The 18,602-nt window shown below is 39.4% G+C and overlaps 3 protein-coding genes across 7 annotated transcripts in view; 1 reads left to right on the top strand and 2 right to left on the bottom strand.

The window, feature by feature from the left end:
• Window positions 1–1,312: 1,312 nt before the first annotated feature.
• Window positions 1,313–6,103, bottom strand: snap29 (synaptosome associated protein 29). The gene is made up of 6 exons (XM_034237286.1): window positions 5,881–6,103; window positions 4,495–4,731; window positions 4,147–4,343; window positions 2,872–2,957; window positions 2,686–2,790; window positions 1,313–2,445 (listed from the first exon to the last, which is right to left on the bottom strand). Exons 2-6 carry the CDS (start codon window positions 4,729–4,731, stop codon window positions 2,285–2,287), a joined length of 786 nt encoding a protein of 261 aa, XP_034093177.1. The 5' UTR covers window positions 5,881–6,103; the 3' UTR covers window positions 1,313–2,284.
• pi4kab (phosphatidylinositol 4-kinase, catalytic, alpha b) overlaps window positions 6,100–18,602 on the top strand; it is a 28,990-nt gene continuing 16,487 nt past the window's right edge. The window contains exons 1-20 of one of the 5 annotated variants that reach the window (XM_034237276.1): window positions 6,100–6,338; window positions 8,372–8,488; window positions 9,042–9,135; window positions 9,393–9,481; window positions 9,569–9,641; window positions 9,725–9,987; window positions 10,080–10,146; window positions 10,397–10,488; window positions 10,601–10,666; window positions 10,767–10,863; window positions 10,971–11,162; window positions 11,280–11,380; window positions 11,616–11,745; window positions 12,346–12,475; window positions 12,579–12,674; window positions 12,793–12,976; window positions 13,943–14,046; window positions 14,255–14,423; window positions 14,516–14,566; window positions 18,215–18,323. In XM_034237276.1, coding sequence (XP_034093167.1) covers window positions 6,240–6,338; window positions 8,372–8,488; window positions 9,042–9,135; window positions 9,393–9,481; window positions 9,569–9,641; window positions 9,725–9,987; window positions 10,080–10,146; window positions 10,397–10,488; window positions 10,601–10,666; window positions 10,767–10,863; window positions 10,971–11,162; window positions 11,280–11,380; window positions 11,616–11,745; window positions 12,346–12,475; window positions 12,579–12,674; window positions 12,793–12,976; window positions 13,943–14,046; window positions 14,255–14,423; window positions 14,516–14,566; window positions 18,215–18,323 — 2,323 coding nt within the window. In that variant the 5' untranslated portion in view covers window positions 6,100–6,239. Of the gene's footprint in view, window positions 6,339–8,371; window positions 8,489–9,041; window positions 9,136–9,392; window positions 9,482–9,568; window positions 9,642–9,724; window positions 9,988–10,079; window positions 10,147–10,342; window positions 10,489–10,600; window positions 10,667–10,766; window positions 10,864–10,970; window positions 11,163–11,279; window positions 11,381–11,615; window positions 11,746–12,345; window positions 12,476–12,578; window positions 12,675–12,792; window positions 12,977–13,942; window positions 14,047–14,254; window positions 14,424–14,515; window positions 14,567–18,214; window positions 18,324–18,602 lie in introns of all 5 variants that reach the window. The other 4 variants (XM_034237267.1, XM_034237251.1, XM_034237243.1 and 1 more) reach the window with 4 other exon arrangements.
• serpind1 (serpin peptidase inhibitor, clade D (heparin cofactor), member 1) lies at window positions 14,935–17,920 on the bottom strand. Its single transcript, XM_034237285.1, has 7 exons — window positions 17,825–17,920; window positions 17,380–17,650; window positions 16,418–17,061; window positions 16,159–16,307; window positions 15,921–16,045; window positions 15,630–15,774; window positions 14,935–15,517 (listed from the first exon to the last, which is right to left on the bottom strand). Exons 2-7 carry the CDS (start codon window positions 17,640–17,642, stop codon window positions 15,326–15,328), a joined length of 1,518 nt encoding a protein of 505 aa, XP_034093176.1. The 5' UTR covers window positions 17,643–17,650; window positions 17,825–17,920; the 3' UTR covers window positions 14,935–15,325.

Here is an 18,602-nt window from a genome sequence, read left to right as displayed (position 1 = left end):
TGTAAGAGCAGCTGGTTCAACACAGGAATGATAATGAATGGACGCCTGGACAGGACCAGAGCTACACACAGCAACACAGCTGCTACCCAATACCCAATACTGCAGTAAACACACACACGCACACACACACACACACACACACACACACACACACACACACACACACACACACACACACACACACACACACACACACACACACACACACACACACACACACACACACACACACACACACACACATCCCATGATGATCATACTGATAAAACAATTATCAATGTCTTGTTTTTAAAGATTGGTGTATTGTATTTGCAGTAAAATATGAGCTTCTTTGCTTATATGCTAAACATTATTTAACAAGCTCGTAAGGAAGACTAGCTCTGTAGTTGGAGTACAACTGTACACTCTTGAGGAGGTGGCAGAGGGGAGGACGAGGAGAAAGCTGGACAGTATCCTGGAGAACCCCTCCCACCCCCCTCCATGCAGAGCTAGTGAGGATGAGGAGTACGTTCAGCCACAGACTCATCCCTCCTCGGCATGGCACCAAGCGCCTGGGACAGTCCTTTGTGTATGTAGCCATCAGGCTGCACAACAAGGGGTTAACAATGTGACACATACAAAAACTTTGACCTGCACACATCCATGTAAATATATTTAACAATCCGGACTCAAATGTATATGTTCATTAAATTAATTCTTGTTTTTTAACAGCTACTTACCTGTATATAATTGTAATGTTAACTTTATCTTTAATTGTATTAATCTACAGTGCATCTGTACTGTACTTTCGCTCTCACTCTGTTGCTGCTTAAACTCCTGAATTTCCCCACAGGGATTAATAATGTTCCATCTTATTTTATTTACTTGATAGTTTTTGTCTGTTTTGAAGGGAACTTTGGGGATAGAATTGTTGGGACATATTTGAGTGATGTTTAGCTAGTTATATACGGAAGAGGATTAGGGCCAAATGAAACATATTTTTTCGGGATGTGTAAATTCTTTCTTTTGGGAGAATTCTGAGATTAAAGTCAGAATTCTGAGGGAAAAAAATCCCCAAATAATTGTTGTGGCCCTAATCCTCTTCCGTAGTTATACGTATAATTGCACTATAAAATGTCAGCTATGAACCCCTGTCATTTAAAAACACCTTACATTACAATGAATGAAAATGTTCAAGCAGTCATTAGTGGTATCTTTCTGGAGGAGCTCATAAATTCCACCCTGGAAATATGGCACCACCTTGTGTTGCTATTGACTTACTGCTCTACTTGACCAGAAACACAATTTATAAAACACAGGACATGTTACTGTGTTAATGTGCTTAGAAATGTTTTATTGGGTATATGGTTTTAGTTTGAATACATGATATTAAATGAAAAGTTCAAACATTTTGACCACAAATGGTCATTTCGTTTTAACAGAATTACCTTGTGAAATAATTGATTAGTGTACTTTATAAATCATGTATCCAAGGTAACATACATAGTGATTATTAATTCCTATAGTTTTGAGTTTTTATATTCACAGCTTCATATTGTTTACGCTGTTCAAAACTCACTCAATCACATTGTGTAGAATTCAATACAATTTAGCAAAAATAAACAAGCTAGGCGAAGCAGGGAAGAACATGAAAGAAATTTAAACTAAATCTTCTAATAATCAAACTAAGTGTCAGACGGTAAGCTGTAACAATGGAGACGAAGGCATGTGGCAAACCAAAAGTCAGTACATACTGTACGTACATTTTGTGCTTAAGGCATAAGTGATCTGACCGTTCAAAGTGTTTGGTGGAGGTAACTCCAGGAAGTTAGCGCTGACATTTTAACCTTACATACAGAACATTCCAGTTATAGACATATGATGTATAAGATATAATGAATATACAAAAAATCTATCATTATTTGTCAAACCATCTGTTGATAAGAAAACAAGTAGCCAATTATAAGTCTTTGGCAAATGGCGATATATCAAATCTAATCCAACTCTGACCACCCGGGAGCTTGATAAAGCAGGGGAAGGAAAAGCAAACAAGTTAACTAATCACATATTTGACTATATCATCATGTCGGTAAAAAACTGAAAATAAGGAATTCATAGACAAATCTGACATTGAACTGAATATTCAGAAATGACAATTCAGTCATTCAAGAACAAAATTAAAATGTCTTAAACCAGCATTAAAAGCACACTTTAGTGTACTGAACATAGGCGAGGATGGAGAGCCAAGTGAAAGGATGACATGTTGCCTTCTTTTGTTTCTGTAAACTCATTCAAAATGTTTGCTTTATTTGAGGTTTTTAATCTGTTGGTTCGTGTTTTGGATTTTTAGATCCATCTTGTCCACTTTATTCATCAGAGAATCAATGGAGTCGTCCTGGTCATTAATCTCAGCCTGGAGCCCAAGTCCGAGGCTCTTCAGTCTACTCAAGCCACCGCACATCTCATCTAGGTCATTCAGAAAGGACAGCGGACATTAGATAAAATGTGGTTTAGCAGGAAACACTTTCACACCTAACTTTGATTATACAGGACACTGAATAATAATTGATGGTTATACTTAAGAATAACACGTTTCATTGTAATGGAAACTTATGCTAAATGTAAGGTTTTACATTATCAAAATACTCTCAACTGTACATCATTATCTAGGAATAAATACAAGGGAACAAAACCAACAAGTTTCACCTAAATTATTGTCGAGGGTCAGGTGAGCCTGTTTGAGGTGTTGGTTCTGAGAGTATCCATTCTGCCTTGATGAGCTGTCACCTGTTGATGCAGAAGCTCCAAATGCTGGAACATAGAAATTAGAGACAGTGGAAGCCAGTTTGTGATAAAGCTACGCCATTCTGATTTTCTTGGGCCAACTCTTACCTCCTGTTTCCAGCTTTCTCAGATTAGGGTGGCTGGCTTGGTACTTCTCTTCAGTTTCTCTGCTGCTCGACAGGGCATTCTGCAATCTGACAGTCAGAGAAACATGGTTCAGCAATGTCAATGGCAAGAAGCTGCGAATGGCTTTGCACATCTGTTATGGTAGCATTACAAAAACACTAATTCTGGGTCGTTGTTATGAAGGTTTTGTTGTTAAATAATGCTCTCCAATTTGCTCAATAAATCCTAAATACTTATTAGTGATTTTTACTGTGCAGTGAAGACATGTACCTGCTGTTGTGTTAGTGGATCAACAAATACCTATTAAACATACATATCTAAAAGTGTCTGGTTTATCAGACTTTGTTTTACACTCTGGGTTGTGGTTAAAATAAAAAGGTTTGGATCAGAAGATACTGCTCATTCCTTTTAAATTTAGATTGGATTAAACGTAGTGATTTAGGAGAGAGCAAAGGACAAACAAAGTATATTTGAGCAGTAAGCCTCAGGACTGCTCAATATTGAAGCCCTATTAAATGTATCTCTCACCTTGAACAAGTAATGAAATTGACAGATTATATCAGAATTGACTTGGAAGATGAATAAAAAGGATACATGCCAAGTTCAGTAGCGGATTAAGACGGTACAATTAAAATGAGAACTCTTTATCCATGGTATACAAATTGCTGACCATACATTGATTTGCATTTGAGGTTCCACCTGTCATCACACATTATTGAAATCTATATTGTATTGCATTAGGAAGATTGGATTGTACAGTACCTCAAAATATGTTGCACTGGTGTACGGAATAAAGGACACTCACTTTTAAGTCCTAAGACTCATGACATGCGAGTCAATTTTGGCCATAAATAAATGATCTTACTTTGCTGTTTTTAGAAACCTAAGATTCTTATTTATGTAGCAAATTACCCTGAAATGTAATATATTTAAAGTTAAGCATTCTTGATTATTTATTCACATAATTGTATTGAATATGGAACAATGTTTGAAGGTTGAGTTTTTTTTTTAATTAGTATATTTACGTCAGTAAGCTAACTAACCAAACTGACTGTGGGTTGGTGATAAGAGAGATGTGTTGATAGATGAAGTATTCCATTCATTTAGAGAAGGCCAAACAAGTTCAGAAGATGAAATACCAGATAACATCTTGTCTTGTATTCTGCATTATCACTGCGTTTCTCAACTCTTTTCACATCTGGTTATCACCACATTAATATGTCAAAACATTTTTTATATTATAGGACTGAATGTTACCTGTCGTGGGCCAGGTAGGCCTTTGGTTCTTCAGGTGGTGGTGGCTTTGTCTCTGGCTTGCCCTTGAAGTAATTAACAAGGCCGCCCCACACACTTTGTATACCGTTGATGTGCTTCTGGCTGGTCTTAAGGTCCTGATCCATGTTGTCCATCATCTTGTCGGCCCTCTTCAGAACTTCCCCCTGTCGCATCAGCTCCTACAGAGACAAAGACAGAGAGGTAGAGACAGAAAGAGAGAGAGAAAGAAAGAAAGAGAAAGATATTGTACAATATATGTTGTCATCGTCTTTCTAAGACAATATAATTCACTGGCCGTCTGTCATTGTAAGTTTGATTAGTTTAACATACTTCAGCAGTTTCCACACCCATCTTCTCCGATTCATAGATGAGGCTAACGGAACGGTGACTGCTGTCCACGGCAGACTGAGCTGTATGCATCACTTCCTGCTGGAGGTACCTCTGTCTCCTCTCTGCATCAGTCAATTCACTGTCACTGGACTCGTCATCAAACTCCCTTCTTTTAGGCCTAAAGTCAGCCTCATCGTCATCATCTTCAAACGGGTTGTGGGTTTTAGGGTAGGCCATCTGTGGAGCAGATACACAGTGTTAGATACATTAATTCAAGGTCTATTGGAAATGTACAGAGCTTTATATCTCACCACCAACCATTTACAACCATTACTGAGGTCAATAATTCACTTTCACACTCAACAGATTATTTTCTGTGAAATCACAATATTGTGGGAACCATTTAAAGTGAGAACAGTGAATATTTTATATACAGCCTTCCATTGGATATTAGAACAGCAACCTCCATTGTAATTTGTAAGTAAATTAAAGACCTATCTTTTTAATTTGGGGCAATTGTAATTTTTAGTAGTATCACTGTTCATGTTTTATGGTTCAGTTATATAACTCTTTCTGTTTGTTTAAACCTTGTTCCTCACTTTTTATTGTCATTTCCTGTCATGCGTCAAGCATGAAAGGTGCTATATAAATAACAGTTATTATGATTATTATTGTAACATTAAATCAACAGGTTTCAGTTTGAATAATACATTAAATTAACTATGTTGATAAAAACAGTAACACTGAATACTACTTCACACATTTCAATTGTTGCTCATCTATATTCAAATGGCAGTGGGGACACTAATCAATGAAGTATGATACCATTTACTTTCATGCTAGGCTCCGATAGCTTGCATTCCTTTTGCCTTTGACGATTAGTATAATATGTTCAGCTAACGTTAGTCAATTAATAGATTGATATATAGAATATAGAGCAATGCAATTCCGACAATAATGTTTTGATATGCTTGCTTCGTTATACTGATTAACATTTGTTTTGCGGATCGGTATACATGTTGCTTTGAAAAATGCTATCCTAACTTTAGGGTAAATTAATTAATTTTTTCGCTTCAGTTAGGCATACGTTCAAGACGATAAAATACATTTTTAGGAATATCTCAAGATGTTTCCCACAGTTACCTGCTAAACACCTAATAAGACATAATACTACAGATAGTAATAATCCAAGTTATAATGCTAACCTTAGCTAAGGGGTGTACGGTTGCTAGCCAACTGATAGCTAACTGCTAATGTTAATTAACAAAGATTGCAGGCTAAATACACAAACCGACATTAAGGTTTTCTTGTCGTAGAATAAATGATGGCTTATATAAACATAGAAAAGTTTATGTATTTATAGGATGGAGTTATTAAGAGACAAACCCTGTAGACGTTGTTGTTTCCTTATCAGCTGACTGTTAACAGCAGAATATTTCCGGTCACGTGTACCGACGCACTGTCCAACCAGCGTCCAACTACTATCATGCGCAACAAAAACGCAGTGACACCGAAGTACTTTTTTATTTTTTACCGAAAAACCTTTAATTATGACCCTATATGAAAACAATGTATTAAGTTTGACTTTCATCCTATTAATATAGTATTTGTTTTGTGAATCAAATGACATCTGCATGCTCTCGTTTAGATTGTCCGTGCTGAGTTGCCGTACTGCGGCTCTGTAGCTGCCGCTGTTCGCCCGTTTCCTCATCGCTGGATCTCCCTCGCTGGATGTATGGGTAAACATGTCTGTAATGGGAGGCGGTACGAGAGGATTTTACTTCAACACAGTCCTGTCGCTTGCCCGTTCTTTGGCTGCCCAACGTCCTGCACCGGTTGAAAAGGTGAGGAAGGAGAACATCCAGTTAGCCAAAAAAAACATTTGTTAAAATGAACGTTAGAGAGAGGCGTTGAGCAACAGTGTGTTTTGGGTGCAGCTCAGCTTCCGCACAGGCGGCGGTTTATTTTGATCATAGTCGTGACAGTCACGCTTTTTTGACAGGTGTGTACTCATGTAGTTCTGAATCCTGGTAGATGTTTTTCCATATAAAAAGAAGAAAAGATGAAGGCAGAAGAAAGTGGCGTCGCTGCTTGTGTGGCGGCTGCTGCATCAGACAGAGCAGTCAGGCTGGATCAGCAATGCAGTCAAACAGGTTGCTAAAGAAAAATCACAGGGCGCCTGTTAACACGACATACCATACCATAGATGCCAACCTGTTGCAGGGATGGTCAGGTCAATATGTAACGGTTTTATTTCAATACAGAAATATTTGTGAAAAAGAGCTGGGTTTGACAATGGTCAGTATTTAGGCATAGTGAAGTGACTCTCTTGCACTAAATTACATTTTTAAAATTCCCTCTATGTGAAATATGAACAGCCAGGGCCGGCCCTAGACATTTTGGTGCCCTAGGCGAGATTATGATTTGGTGCCCCCCCCCCCCTCCTAGCAATACACAATAGAATAAATGAAAAATGTCTACAAAAGACCAATACACTACAACAACTGAAACGTATTGACACGTTGGTTATATACATAAAGAAGGTTTCAAATGTATTCATTATTGTATGAACATGTTTTAATTGGGGGGTGGACGTCACATCCTCTCGGGGGGGGTCCGGGGTATGCCCCCCGTAAAGATTTTTTCAACATTTTAAAGCAAAATGCTTCAATCTGGTGCACTTTGAGCAGAATTACTAGAGACTATTTAGGGGGTACAACTAAAACATCCATATGAAAAAGATCGGTTTACATTTTAATAATCAAATAAGTATGTGAACATCACCAATAACAAATAAATGTAACGTATTTTATTTGTGTTGTTCATTTGTATCTTATTTTACCTAGTTAACATTTATTTATGCATTTTTTTTAAATATCTCCAGTTTTAAACGATATTTTTGGTTACTGTCCTATAGTATACATTGGAATGATTTCAAACCTGTTGTTATTTATCCCAATAATTATAAAGGAGTGCCTTGGAAATATTTGTTTGCATAAATTGTGAACAAACCGTTTGAGACCCACTGAGATAACTTAGACTAAAGTGAACTATCTAAACACTCAGAGTCCTTTACCTCATTGAGCTGTAGTTATCAGCCTCAATCCAACAACAATCCGCGGTACCGATGCGCGCCCTGTCTCTCTCTCTCTTGCTCGCTCGGAGGCTCTCTCTCACTTTGGCTGTGAGCTGCGGGCGCCTGATAAGTCAACATCCCCTACTTTCATCCCTTACAGCGCCCATCGTACAGGGCAAATGCAAAATGTTGCCGGCCCGGGGTGCAAAGGGTGTTTACTTTTATTCAATTATTAATGTAAATGTATTACATCAAGGGCAGAAAATTAGGCAGAATACAAAAAAAATAAAAAAGTGTAGCTCCCAGCTCAGCGCCCCTCCAGATTTGGCGCCCTAGGCGACCGCCTCGATCGCCAGTGCCAAGGGCCGGCCCTGTGAACAGCATACATATTGATATAGTAAGCAGATACATAGTAGCTTATGGTTACCACCTTGATAGTAACATGCAGTCGTCTAAACGTTATTTATTGTAGCCTAAACTTTAAACTTTATCCCCTGGAGGAATGTAGACTGATAAGGTAGAAGCAAAACAGACACTAGAAAACAATATACAAATAATAAAGACAGAATGGTATGTTCTCTATGTAAGCCAAGACCAGTGTACGTAAATGTTTTGTAATGTGCAAAATCAGTGGTGCAGTTTCCTGATATTCCTGTTGTATTTTTTTGCAAAAATCCAAACTTTATTTTAAACATGCAGTCACTCTCAAACATACCCTCAAATTCAACACTGCTCTACCTGACAATTACTTTAGATTTATCTTAAGTCTTATCAAGATTATAATTTGTTTTGCTCTTTCAGGTCCAGAAGCTACAATGCATGTGTCCTGTGGAAGTCCGTGGTGTGTTCACTCTAGATGTGCGTCGCAGAGATGCTGTTATTGCGTTGGCTGTGTTTCTGGTGGAATCTGGCTTACAGGTGGGTGGTGATCAGCGAAAAGATTGTGATGTTGTTGAGCTTTTTTTAACACAGAGGGTAGATATCAACATCTCCTAAAATGTCATCGTTAGACTCATGACAACAAATTGATCTTATGGTTTAAAGTCCAAAAGTTATCCATAGTTTATTACAAATCGATGCCATAACCTGTTATATCTAGAAATAATTAGTTTCATTTTAGTTGTATGACTCTGCTTTTTCAGCCTCTCAGCAGGACTACACCTATATCACCATAATAAGCTTATTTCCATAATCCGATTAAACTGGCAATTAGACATGCACTGCCCATGTAAGCCTCTAACCTCATCACACTTTACTGCCCTCTCATTAGATAGAGATGGTAAGTTCACTTTTTGACATTAGAGTGTTATTTGACATTTTCTTTCACTCAGATCTGGTTGTAGTCGGACTTAACAAGGCTCCATATACAGTATTTTTGATTTATCAGTGCAATTAAGGCAAACTAAAGTGCTGCTCTGTGCCAACAAGTGCAGTGGTTTGTGGTGTGTAATGTTCTGCTTCACTCTGACAGCACAAAGACATACTTGTTTCCTACTTGCTGAGCCTACTGAGAGGGCTACCACGGGTCCAATGGATCGAAGAGAGCTCGGGAAAGAAAGGAAAGGGTGAGTACAATCCTCTTATAGTGGGGCCTTTTGTTTTAGATAGCTTCTATAAACTTAATCTATCATTGAACCTATAATGTATTGTAATGTAATATGTGTAATTATTCTGACAAATGTCCAGTACTAGCTAAATAATTAGACATAATTAGATAGTATTTACATCCAATGTCTTTATAAATTGCAATATCTTGCTGCACACATACAGTAGGTGACATTTAACAGAATGATTTGTGTTTCTGTTGTTCTCTGCTCTTCAGAATTTCTGCCGGTTGCAGAAAACTTCAGCTTCTGTCTAGTGACTCTTTTGGCAGATGTGGCTCAGAGGGACCCAGAGTCTCGACAAGAGGTCAGCCTAAAAATTGCTGATAATAATAACTCATTCTAAGGTTAGGCCGCATTGCAGTGAAGTGCTAAGTTATTGTTTCCCCTTCAGATCCTGAACACTTTAATGGAGGTCATGCAGTCATTGCAGGACATGTGCCAAACACCTGATAACCACGACCAAGGTACACACACACGCACACACACACTTACACACAATGCCATTACAAATGTCCTTCAAAACAAAATGCTCTCTTTTTGTCTCCAGTCTATTTGTGCAGATATATTGTCCCAGGCCTGCTCGGCATGACTCGGGCATTTGGCCGCTACAGCTACACAGAAGAATCCTTGTTGTCCAAGCTGTTCCCCAAAGATTCGCCTCAGGCCCCCTGCGTCGCAGAGGAAACTGAGGGAGTGCGGCGCAGATCCTTCAATGATTTTCGCTCTATCATGCCATCCTCACTGCTTACGGTGTACCAGAATGACACTTTGCGCAGATGCACAGGGACCACCCTCGATCCGTCAGCACTGGTGTGTGTTTGAATGACAAAAATGCACTTTTGATGACTTTGTGATTGTCATTTAGTGTTTAAAGAAATGTCCTATTATGTGCTGTCTCATAGGCCTGTAAAGATTCAGGAGGCCACTCACCCTGCTCTCCTACAACCCCTGGCCCCCATTACTTTGAAGGTAAAAGCCAAAAAACAAGAGCTTATTTTTTAAGATTGTGTTTGCCAATGTAAACCTAGATTTTGTCAACTAACCGTGGCTTATTATTGTGAGCAATACACACTATGTAACAATGAGGTACTTGCGTAATTTGAATTCCTTGCTAAGACATATTATGCCTTCAGGATTGTTTTTACTGTGGGCTCTTCCATTTCAGGTGCTTACCTCCCAGAAAGCAGCACAGTAGATCCTGACGTCTATTTCTCAACAGTAAGCTCCAGTTTCTCAGTGTCTCCTCTCTACATGGGAGCTGAAAGTGAGGTGGAGGTGCCCATTGAACTGCTCCGACAGCTCCTGGCAATGGTACAGTAGCCCACTCCCCGTTTACCAAGATACTGCAGCTGTTGTCTCTCATCTGGTATACATACAGAATATTGCATCTTTATCTGTTGTTGTGTATGTTGTCGATTTACAGGTGAAGAAGTTTGTTTCTGACTCGTTTTTGAATGCTCTCAACGACACTATGGCTGAAGTTACAGAGGTAACTATTTTAACAAACATTGTAAATGCTGATTTTTAAAGTTAAATTGCTGCCAGTTAAATTATCTTATATGTAATTTTCTTTTCTGTTTGTTGTTAAGTCTAATCCTGGAATCAACCTCTATTACAAAACCTTCAGTGACACTCTCTATGTGTGCGTGTTCAAAATGCTGCGGGACACACTATACTACATGAAAGGTAAAGCATCATAAATAGCTTATTTGTTCTCAAGACACACAGTCAGGATCAGGTGGTTTACTGTGGCTTATCAAATGAGGACCTACATTTCTCTTCATGTTTCTCAGACCTGCAGCCAGCATTCGTACGGCAGGTGCATGACTTTGTACTGGAACAGTTCAGCAGCAGTCAGTCGGAGCTGCAGCGGGTGCTCCATGATGCGGTCGGCGTGACGGTGGAACAGAGCCCCCTCAAGCTCCGTTGCCAAGCCAACGCTGCCTGCGTAGACCTCATGGTGTGGGCAGTCAAAGATGAGCAAGGTAATTGTAGCAGAGCCTGAGCCTAGCATTGTGTTCAGATGTCATGATCAGATACTGGATTGTGTTTATTTATCCTGGTTACATCCATTGTCTTTCCTGGTTCCTTTTTTTATCAAGGCGCTGAGAATCTGTGCACCAAACTATCAGAGAAGCTGCAGTCGAAAACATCCAGTAAAGTCATCATCGCTCACATGCCACTGCTCATCTGTTGCCTACAGGTATACAAATACGTTAACTGTTACATATACTAGTTCATAATTTTTGTTTCCAAAGTTACTTGACTAAAAGAAAAGAAAATATTTAATATCCGTTATCCTGGTGAATAAGTGGGCTAAATCACACGATTGCCTGGTATGAAACTGACACAGAGTTGTCTTGCATATCGTATGTTTTTTTCTTTCTTTTTTGAGTATTCATTTTTCTTTTTTCCACTTGCCTCTCCCTCTGTTTTAGGGTCTGGGTCGTCTGTGTGAGAGGTTTCCAGTAGTTGCTCACTCTGCCACAACCACTCTCAGGGATTTCCTGGTGGTTCCATCCCCTGTTCTTATAAAGCTCTATAAGTATCACAGTCAGTACAACACGGGTACAGATATTTATTTACTATTTGGGGTAAACCAGTCACTCCTGTTTGAAACTCAGGAGTAAGCCTATAACTGGCTACACAGCGGCTGTAGTTTTGGAATTTGATAATTACCTTTCACCAGCATGTAGATTTCACCATTTAAATAACATTTACCTTCTTAAAAAATTGAATGTATCGAAGATATATCCAGCATAAACCTCCTAATCCTTAATACAGCACACATGATCAGAGCCAAAAGTGAACAGGACTGTTGTAGCTGATGACACAGTGACACATCTATGTCAATAACAGCGTCATTGTACATTCAGCCCTCATCTACTATTGATCTTAACAGAGAGTTCATTGATGAGCTGCTATAATTACAGACAACCGGAAATGCATTCCAGGATTTTCACAGTCTGCTGCTTTATCATCAAGTAGTTGATCATTTGTTAGATTATTAAATATGTCATGCCCAGTTTGTTTCTACAATTAGCCTTTTTATTTTCTGTGCAGGTTAATGTTTTATGCAATGTTTTAAATCGTAAAAGGTTCCAAATAGCTTGTTTTAATGCTCTGTTTGTTGATGTTTCTGGATTTGTGTTGTTCTTACTTTTTAAGCCACAGGAGATATCAGGATAAATGTGACCAATGAGCACTTTCAGTCTACCTTCAACCTGCTGTCAAACAGGAAAGATCAGCCGTCAATGTACGAGCAGCTCAGAGACATTTCCATTGACAACATATGCAGGTCAGACACAAACACTCGCTATGATAATAAAATACGATTTTATGGTGTGTTTATTTACACAAATTGCTCATCTTTTTAATCCCTGTTCCATTTCTTCTCTAAGATGTCTGAAAGCTGGCCTGACCATGGATAATGTGATAGTGGAGGCTTTTCTGGCTAGTTTGTCTAACCGACTGTACATCTCACAGGAGAACGACAAGTGAGCAACACCATTGGTTGAAATAAAAATAGCTCCATTGTGCCTTTTTATATCAGTGGAGATTTTGAAATCCTTGACACCACAGCTGCTGTAAAAATAAAACTTGTCTTTCTGCCAGGGATGCCCATTTGATCCCAGATCACACTATTCGAGCACTGGGTCACATTGCAGTGGCTCTGAGAGACACTCCTAAAGTCATGGAGCACATCCTACAAATCCTTCAACAGAAGTTATGCCAGCCTCCATCCCAGCTGGATGTACTCATCATCGACCAGCTGGGCTGCATGGTCATTACAGGAAATGTGAGTTCAAAGATACAATTAATGACACATTTTTAGAGAATTTTGCCTCCATTATTGAATGTGTTTTGGCTGAAAAGGGCAAAATGTAACCAACATGGAAATATTTAAATGTGTAAACCCCTGTTATAGTTGGAGGGGAAATGCAGTTATTTGTGTGAGATTGACATGTTAATTACAGTTGCCTAAAAGAAGCAATGCTACCCTTGTTTCTTAACCCAGAGAGGCTGGCATGCCACAATTACTAGGAATCTGACGGCTGCTGTTTCCTTGCTCAGTGCATTGTGCATTAATAATAGGTTCCAGTGTTCTGTTATGGGGGGGGGGTTGACGGCGGAGGACCCAAAGTGCAATAGACAACAGTTAACAAAGGACTGGAAAAGGGTCTGACTTCATGCAGCAGATACTGACAACTTTCAGAATGCCTACACTTGCTAATAATTTGGTAGCCAACAGACCGATCCAACCTCTTCAGTCGTGATATATATATCTGGGCTCTGGGAATCAGCCAATACATATAATGTATATGTATATAATGTATACAGTGTTTCATTGTTAAGCTGTATGCCTCACTGTGTGGACTTGACTGGGATCATTATTTTTTGTGTAAAACAACATGGCTTGACTTAAACATTGCTTTCCTTACTTTGTATTATTATAATGTAACAAATACATTGATATACATTTCTTGAGTTTTTATTTATTTTTCAAATGTTCAATTGTACACCTGGTAAGAATCTTCAAAGCAAGACATAAACATTTCAGTATATCATATACTACTTGTAAAATAAGAACATCGTTTTAAATCAGCCCCATTGTCATCGATTCCAATCCAGTTATTTGAGTCAGTTTTGGAGGATCCCTAAAATTATTGGATTTAAAAAATGTTTTTATAAGCTAACAAACACATTTTCTTTCAATTTCTTGCCTTCACAGTTTTACTCTAATGTCTGTTGGTCTGTCCTGTAGCAATACATCTACCAGGAGGGGTGGAACCTGTTCCAGCAGATCAGTGTGAAGGCCAGCTCAGTGGTCTACTCCTCTACCAAAGACTACAGAGACCACGGCTACAGGTCTACCAGCTGTTCCAGCTTTGTTCATCTTTGCCACTGCTACTTAATTGAAGTAGATTATAAGAGCATATTCTCCTACATTTCTGATACATCATCTGTTCTGCTATAATCTTTAGAGCACATTTGATATAGAACAATATCATTTGGTTTGTGTCTACATTTACTTTGTTAAACTGTCCCCTCATCTATCCTGTGTTTTGCCCCCAAGGCACTGCTCTCTGGCAGTGATAAATGCTCTGGCCAACATCGCAGCCAACCTGCAGGGGGAGCAACTGGTGGATGAGCTGATGGTGAACCTTTTAGAGCTGTTTGTTCAACTAGGCCTGGAAGGAAAGAGAGCCAGTGAGAGGGCCTCAGACAAGGGGCCAGCGCTGAAAGTAAGTGCCTAAATACATCTAACGTCTAAACACAACAGGAAGTTGATAGCAGCAATGTTGGTAGATTGCTAATCCCTCTTTGTCTCCCTCAGGCATCAAGTAGTGCTGGAAATCTGGGAGTCCTCATTCCAGTGATTGCTGTGGTGAGTGTGTGATTTCTATAAAAACTGCTGCACCTTTGGAGACAATTTCCATCCATTTAAAACGAGCATTTGTGTTGTAATACCCACCCAGAGCACAGTTAAATCATCTACAGCATGCGAGAGCTTCAGGCAAATCCAATTGTTTAGTGAGCAATTACCTCTATCGACAAATATTTACCCTGTTAGCTCCTGTACAAATATCTGTGTCACGAGTTCACTGCCGGAGGTTATTAGAACTATGCTTTCTTACTATTAACCGGTCATTACATGAGGTAAGTTATATGAAATTGCTATTGTATTAAATATATATTTTTATGTATATAGAAAAAAATACTCCTTCTCTTATTTTCATAGACATACCTATCTAGTACATTTATATATTAGTTTATTACCCCTTTACTGTTTTTTTATTTTGTCTTTCTGCAATTATTACAGTTCGGCATTAGGGTAATGACAGTCATACAATGTCATCTCTTTTTAGCACATTTCTCCTCTTACCTCATTGAACAAGATAAAACATTAACAGAGAGAAAACAAATAACTGTTGAGTCACTCCAACAGGATCACAACACAGAATTTGAAAAAAGAATGACTTGATGTTACATGTACCAAACTAATAGAAGTAATTATTAAACAAAACAACACCCCAGCTATTATAGGGTTGTATTATATCATAGTGTTTAGGATGGGTGTTCTGACCAAACATTGACATTGTCTGGTATATTTTAGCCATTTATATATTATACTTTTGGGTAAAGTTTAGTTCTGTGAAGGGTTGACGACCCGACCCATGAACACAAGGCAGTCTGTGCGATGTTCGTAGATCAGGAAGAGGAAGGGACGGTCCACAATGAAGCGGATCTGAGAGGAGAGGGGCATGAAGCCCACCTGGGTCAGAGCAGCAGCCTCAGTCCCCTCTTCGTTCACAGTGATGGTTCCCTGGTGCTTCAGCTGGGGGGGAGACCAGGAAATATCCATTATTTTGGAAAGAGTTTGCATTGCCCACAACAACATCAACATTTTAGTTTGATGTGTGCCTCATGAAAGATTAAGTCTTACTCACCCAGTTCATGGAAATATTTTCAGAGGTCATTCCAGAGAAATCTCCACTCTCCTGGAACAAGTCAGTGAGGCCCATCTCCTTCAAATTGGGAATCAAGTCATAGTTCTGCTCCAGTTTAAAACGAGGTAACACCACCTCTCGAGTCCTGGAGGAAGGCATAAACAAGTTTCCTCATGGTTTAGTTTTTAAATGTCCGCTAGGTCCAAACATTTTCAGCATTTTCACCGAGCGTTAAACTAAAAAGAAGAACTGTGCTTTCTTAGCTATCCGGTTCGGGAGAATGCTGCTGACCTGTTTGTCATGTTTTTGATCCACTTTTCGACAACTGTGGGAGAGATCTCCTGCTCCAAAGTCCTCATGCCAGTGATCTTCGTAGGCAAGGCAATGAGCATGCTGATTTGTCCTGTGTAGGGGAGCTGAGAAGAAGAACGTTTACATCATTGTTATGCTGCACAGTAGCGTTTGTATCAAGAAATGTCCACTATTCGAACACCAAGTAAAACATTTTTTTTAGTGTGAGGCCACCCACCTGTAGGATGTCGCACTCTAGTTCATGGTCGGAAGCAGCAAGATAGTTCCCCTTGTTGGTCATCATTGGCACGCGAACATTTGTCTTTTCGTTAACTCGGAAGTTGCGATAGTGAGTCCTTTCTTTGGGGAATTTCTGTTCCCATGTACCTGATTATACAAACAAATAGTCATATGTTTACTTTGTGATACGAATAACCAAAGAAACCAGACAAATGTTATGTTTGTCTCTTAAAGAAGTTAATGGACAGTTGACTCACCTTTGAAGTACAGGTAGTTGAGCAGCATCAGCACCATGTTTGGGTCCACACTCTTGAGTCCTTCCTTGATCAGCCCTTTGGTCAGCTTTTGGATGCGGTGATTGGCCTTCTTCAGGAAGGCCTGGTCCCTGAAATCCACTGACTGCGGCTCTGCAAAATAATAAGCCTTTGTCTCTGTGCGGAAACTATCTTTCACCGCGACATCCTTCTTTACGTAGACATCGTTCACGGAGCGTAGCGTGTAGCCAAAGTTCCTCCTGAAGAGCCTGTGCGTCAGCTTCCTGAACAGCTTGTGCACTGTTGTGTTGTCGTAGTGATGGCTAGCATTGACAAACTCTGCGAATCCCAAAGCTTTGTAAATCTGATCCTGGGTTCCTGGTCCTGCTCCTAAAGACATCATCCCCATGGCAACAGAGATACCAGCAGGGGCGAGCAGGATGTTGTCGGTCTGGTTGACGTCATTACGAAGACTTCTATAGAGGTTGAAACCGAAATGTGCGTTAACAATGTTGAGGCGTTGGAGGCGAGAGCGAGCGTGGAACAGCCGCAGGAGTCTAGCCCGCCGGATCTTTGGGTCGGAGGGTTCAGCAAAGATGTCGATGTCCGGGGCGGGGGTGGCGATCTCATCTATCTCATCCCCTTCACTGAAACATAAAAGAAACTCGTAATCCATAAATTCACTGATAGAATAACTCTATATTTGTTTTAAAAGACCTTTTAATTAAACAGTAGCTGCTTTAAAGGTCACTGATCATTTTGTTATGGTTGAACATTTTATTCTACACAATTCAAAAGTTTATATACACTTTCATACATATACATATTTACAGCAATGACGACAGAAAAATATCATCAAGTATAAAACAGACAATTTACAAGTTAATAATAAGAGTTGTCTCTGTCAGGCCTACAAAAAGCATGTTTTTACTTCATTTCTTTACACCTCAAGTGTTAGTACTCACGTATAGTCGTCATCACCCGCTGCCAGGATCTTATCAAAATCAATATAATCTTCATCCTCAAAATCATCAAAAACTAGGTCATTAGTGACGGTGTTTTCTTTGTGGAACTCCAAGGGGATGTCCTCAATCTCCACTGCCCCCCCAGACTCAAAGCCTCTGGGGACCTGTTCAGGGTCAGCGAAGTGAGAGCTGAGCTCTTTGATCTCAGCATGGGACGGACTGACCAGCAGGCAGGCCACAGAGAGGACTGAGATGACCCACATGCTGAAGTCTGAGGCAGAAGGAATAGACATTTAGTTTGGCCTAATTAATAATCTGATCAACATTTAGAAGATTCGATAAATATCCGTTTAAATAACGCTGTAGGATCAAAGTTATCAAAGATGTATCGAAGGTTTTAGGTTAAAACTACCATAAAAGCAGTTTATTTCTGTAAATCTCTTACCTTTACTGTGCACTGCTGGGAAGTGCTCTGTTGCTTCTGTTTGTGGGACTAAGAGCACGCATTGAATACAGAACTGAACTTTGATGTGGGCTTCTCCTGAACAAATAGACCAAATCAAACAGAGCAAAAAGTGCTGTGACTGACTAAAACCCTTAACTCTTCACAATTCAGCTAATACAATCAATACTAATTCACTGGTGAAGGGCTAGTAGTCTGGTAGGAGTTTTATGCAGTTGTTAATTTACATGTTATTTGTATATCTTTATTTAATACAATGAGCAGCATATCGAAACATATTTAAGCTAATGTATGTATTTGAAGGCATTTTTTAACAAAGTGCGTTAGTTAGAGTAATGCATTTTTTAATCTACATTATATTCGTACTCACAGTTGACCAGACGACTTCCACCAATCAAAGAGGCCAAGCCCAGGCTCCAGAAGCTCTTCAGGGACTTCTGGTTGTACTCGGTGGTCATGGGTTTTGCTGTGGAAGGATCAGGTGAGCAATTAATTTTAGTTGCAACGTGTTTAGTAGAAGGTTCTGCACATGTGCAGATAGCACCTAAAATCAGGGGGAGAGGAACACTTCCAGAAGTACCCTGAGTTTGTTCACTGAGTCCATAGCTTCCCAAATCCATCCCTGTTTAATGTGGATGTTTTGTAACTCAGCTGTGCAGATGTGATGAAACACCTTAAATAACATTTTGGAAATGTATATCATGCCAAATGGGAAGATTTGGACGGATGTTGACAGATGTATCAACCTAAGTCCAACCAA

This window comes from Gymnodraco acuticeps, unplaced genomic scaffold, assembly GCF_902827175.1.
Source record: "Gymnodraco acuticeps unplaced genomic scaffold, fGymAcu1.1, whole genome shotgun sequence".
In the NCBI taxonomy this organism is placed as follows: Eukaryota; Metazoa; Chordata; class Actinopteri; order Perciformes; family Bathydraconidae; genus Gymnodraco; species Gymnodraco acuticeps.
The sequence above is the reverse complement of the archived record's forward strand: the minus strand, read 5'-3'. Positions and strand labels throughout refer to the sequence as shown.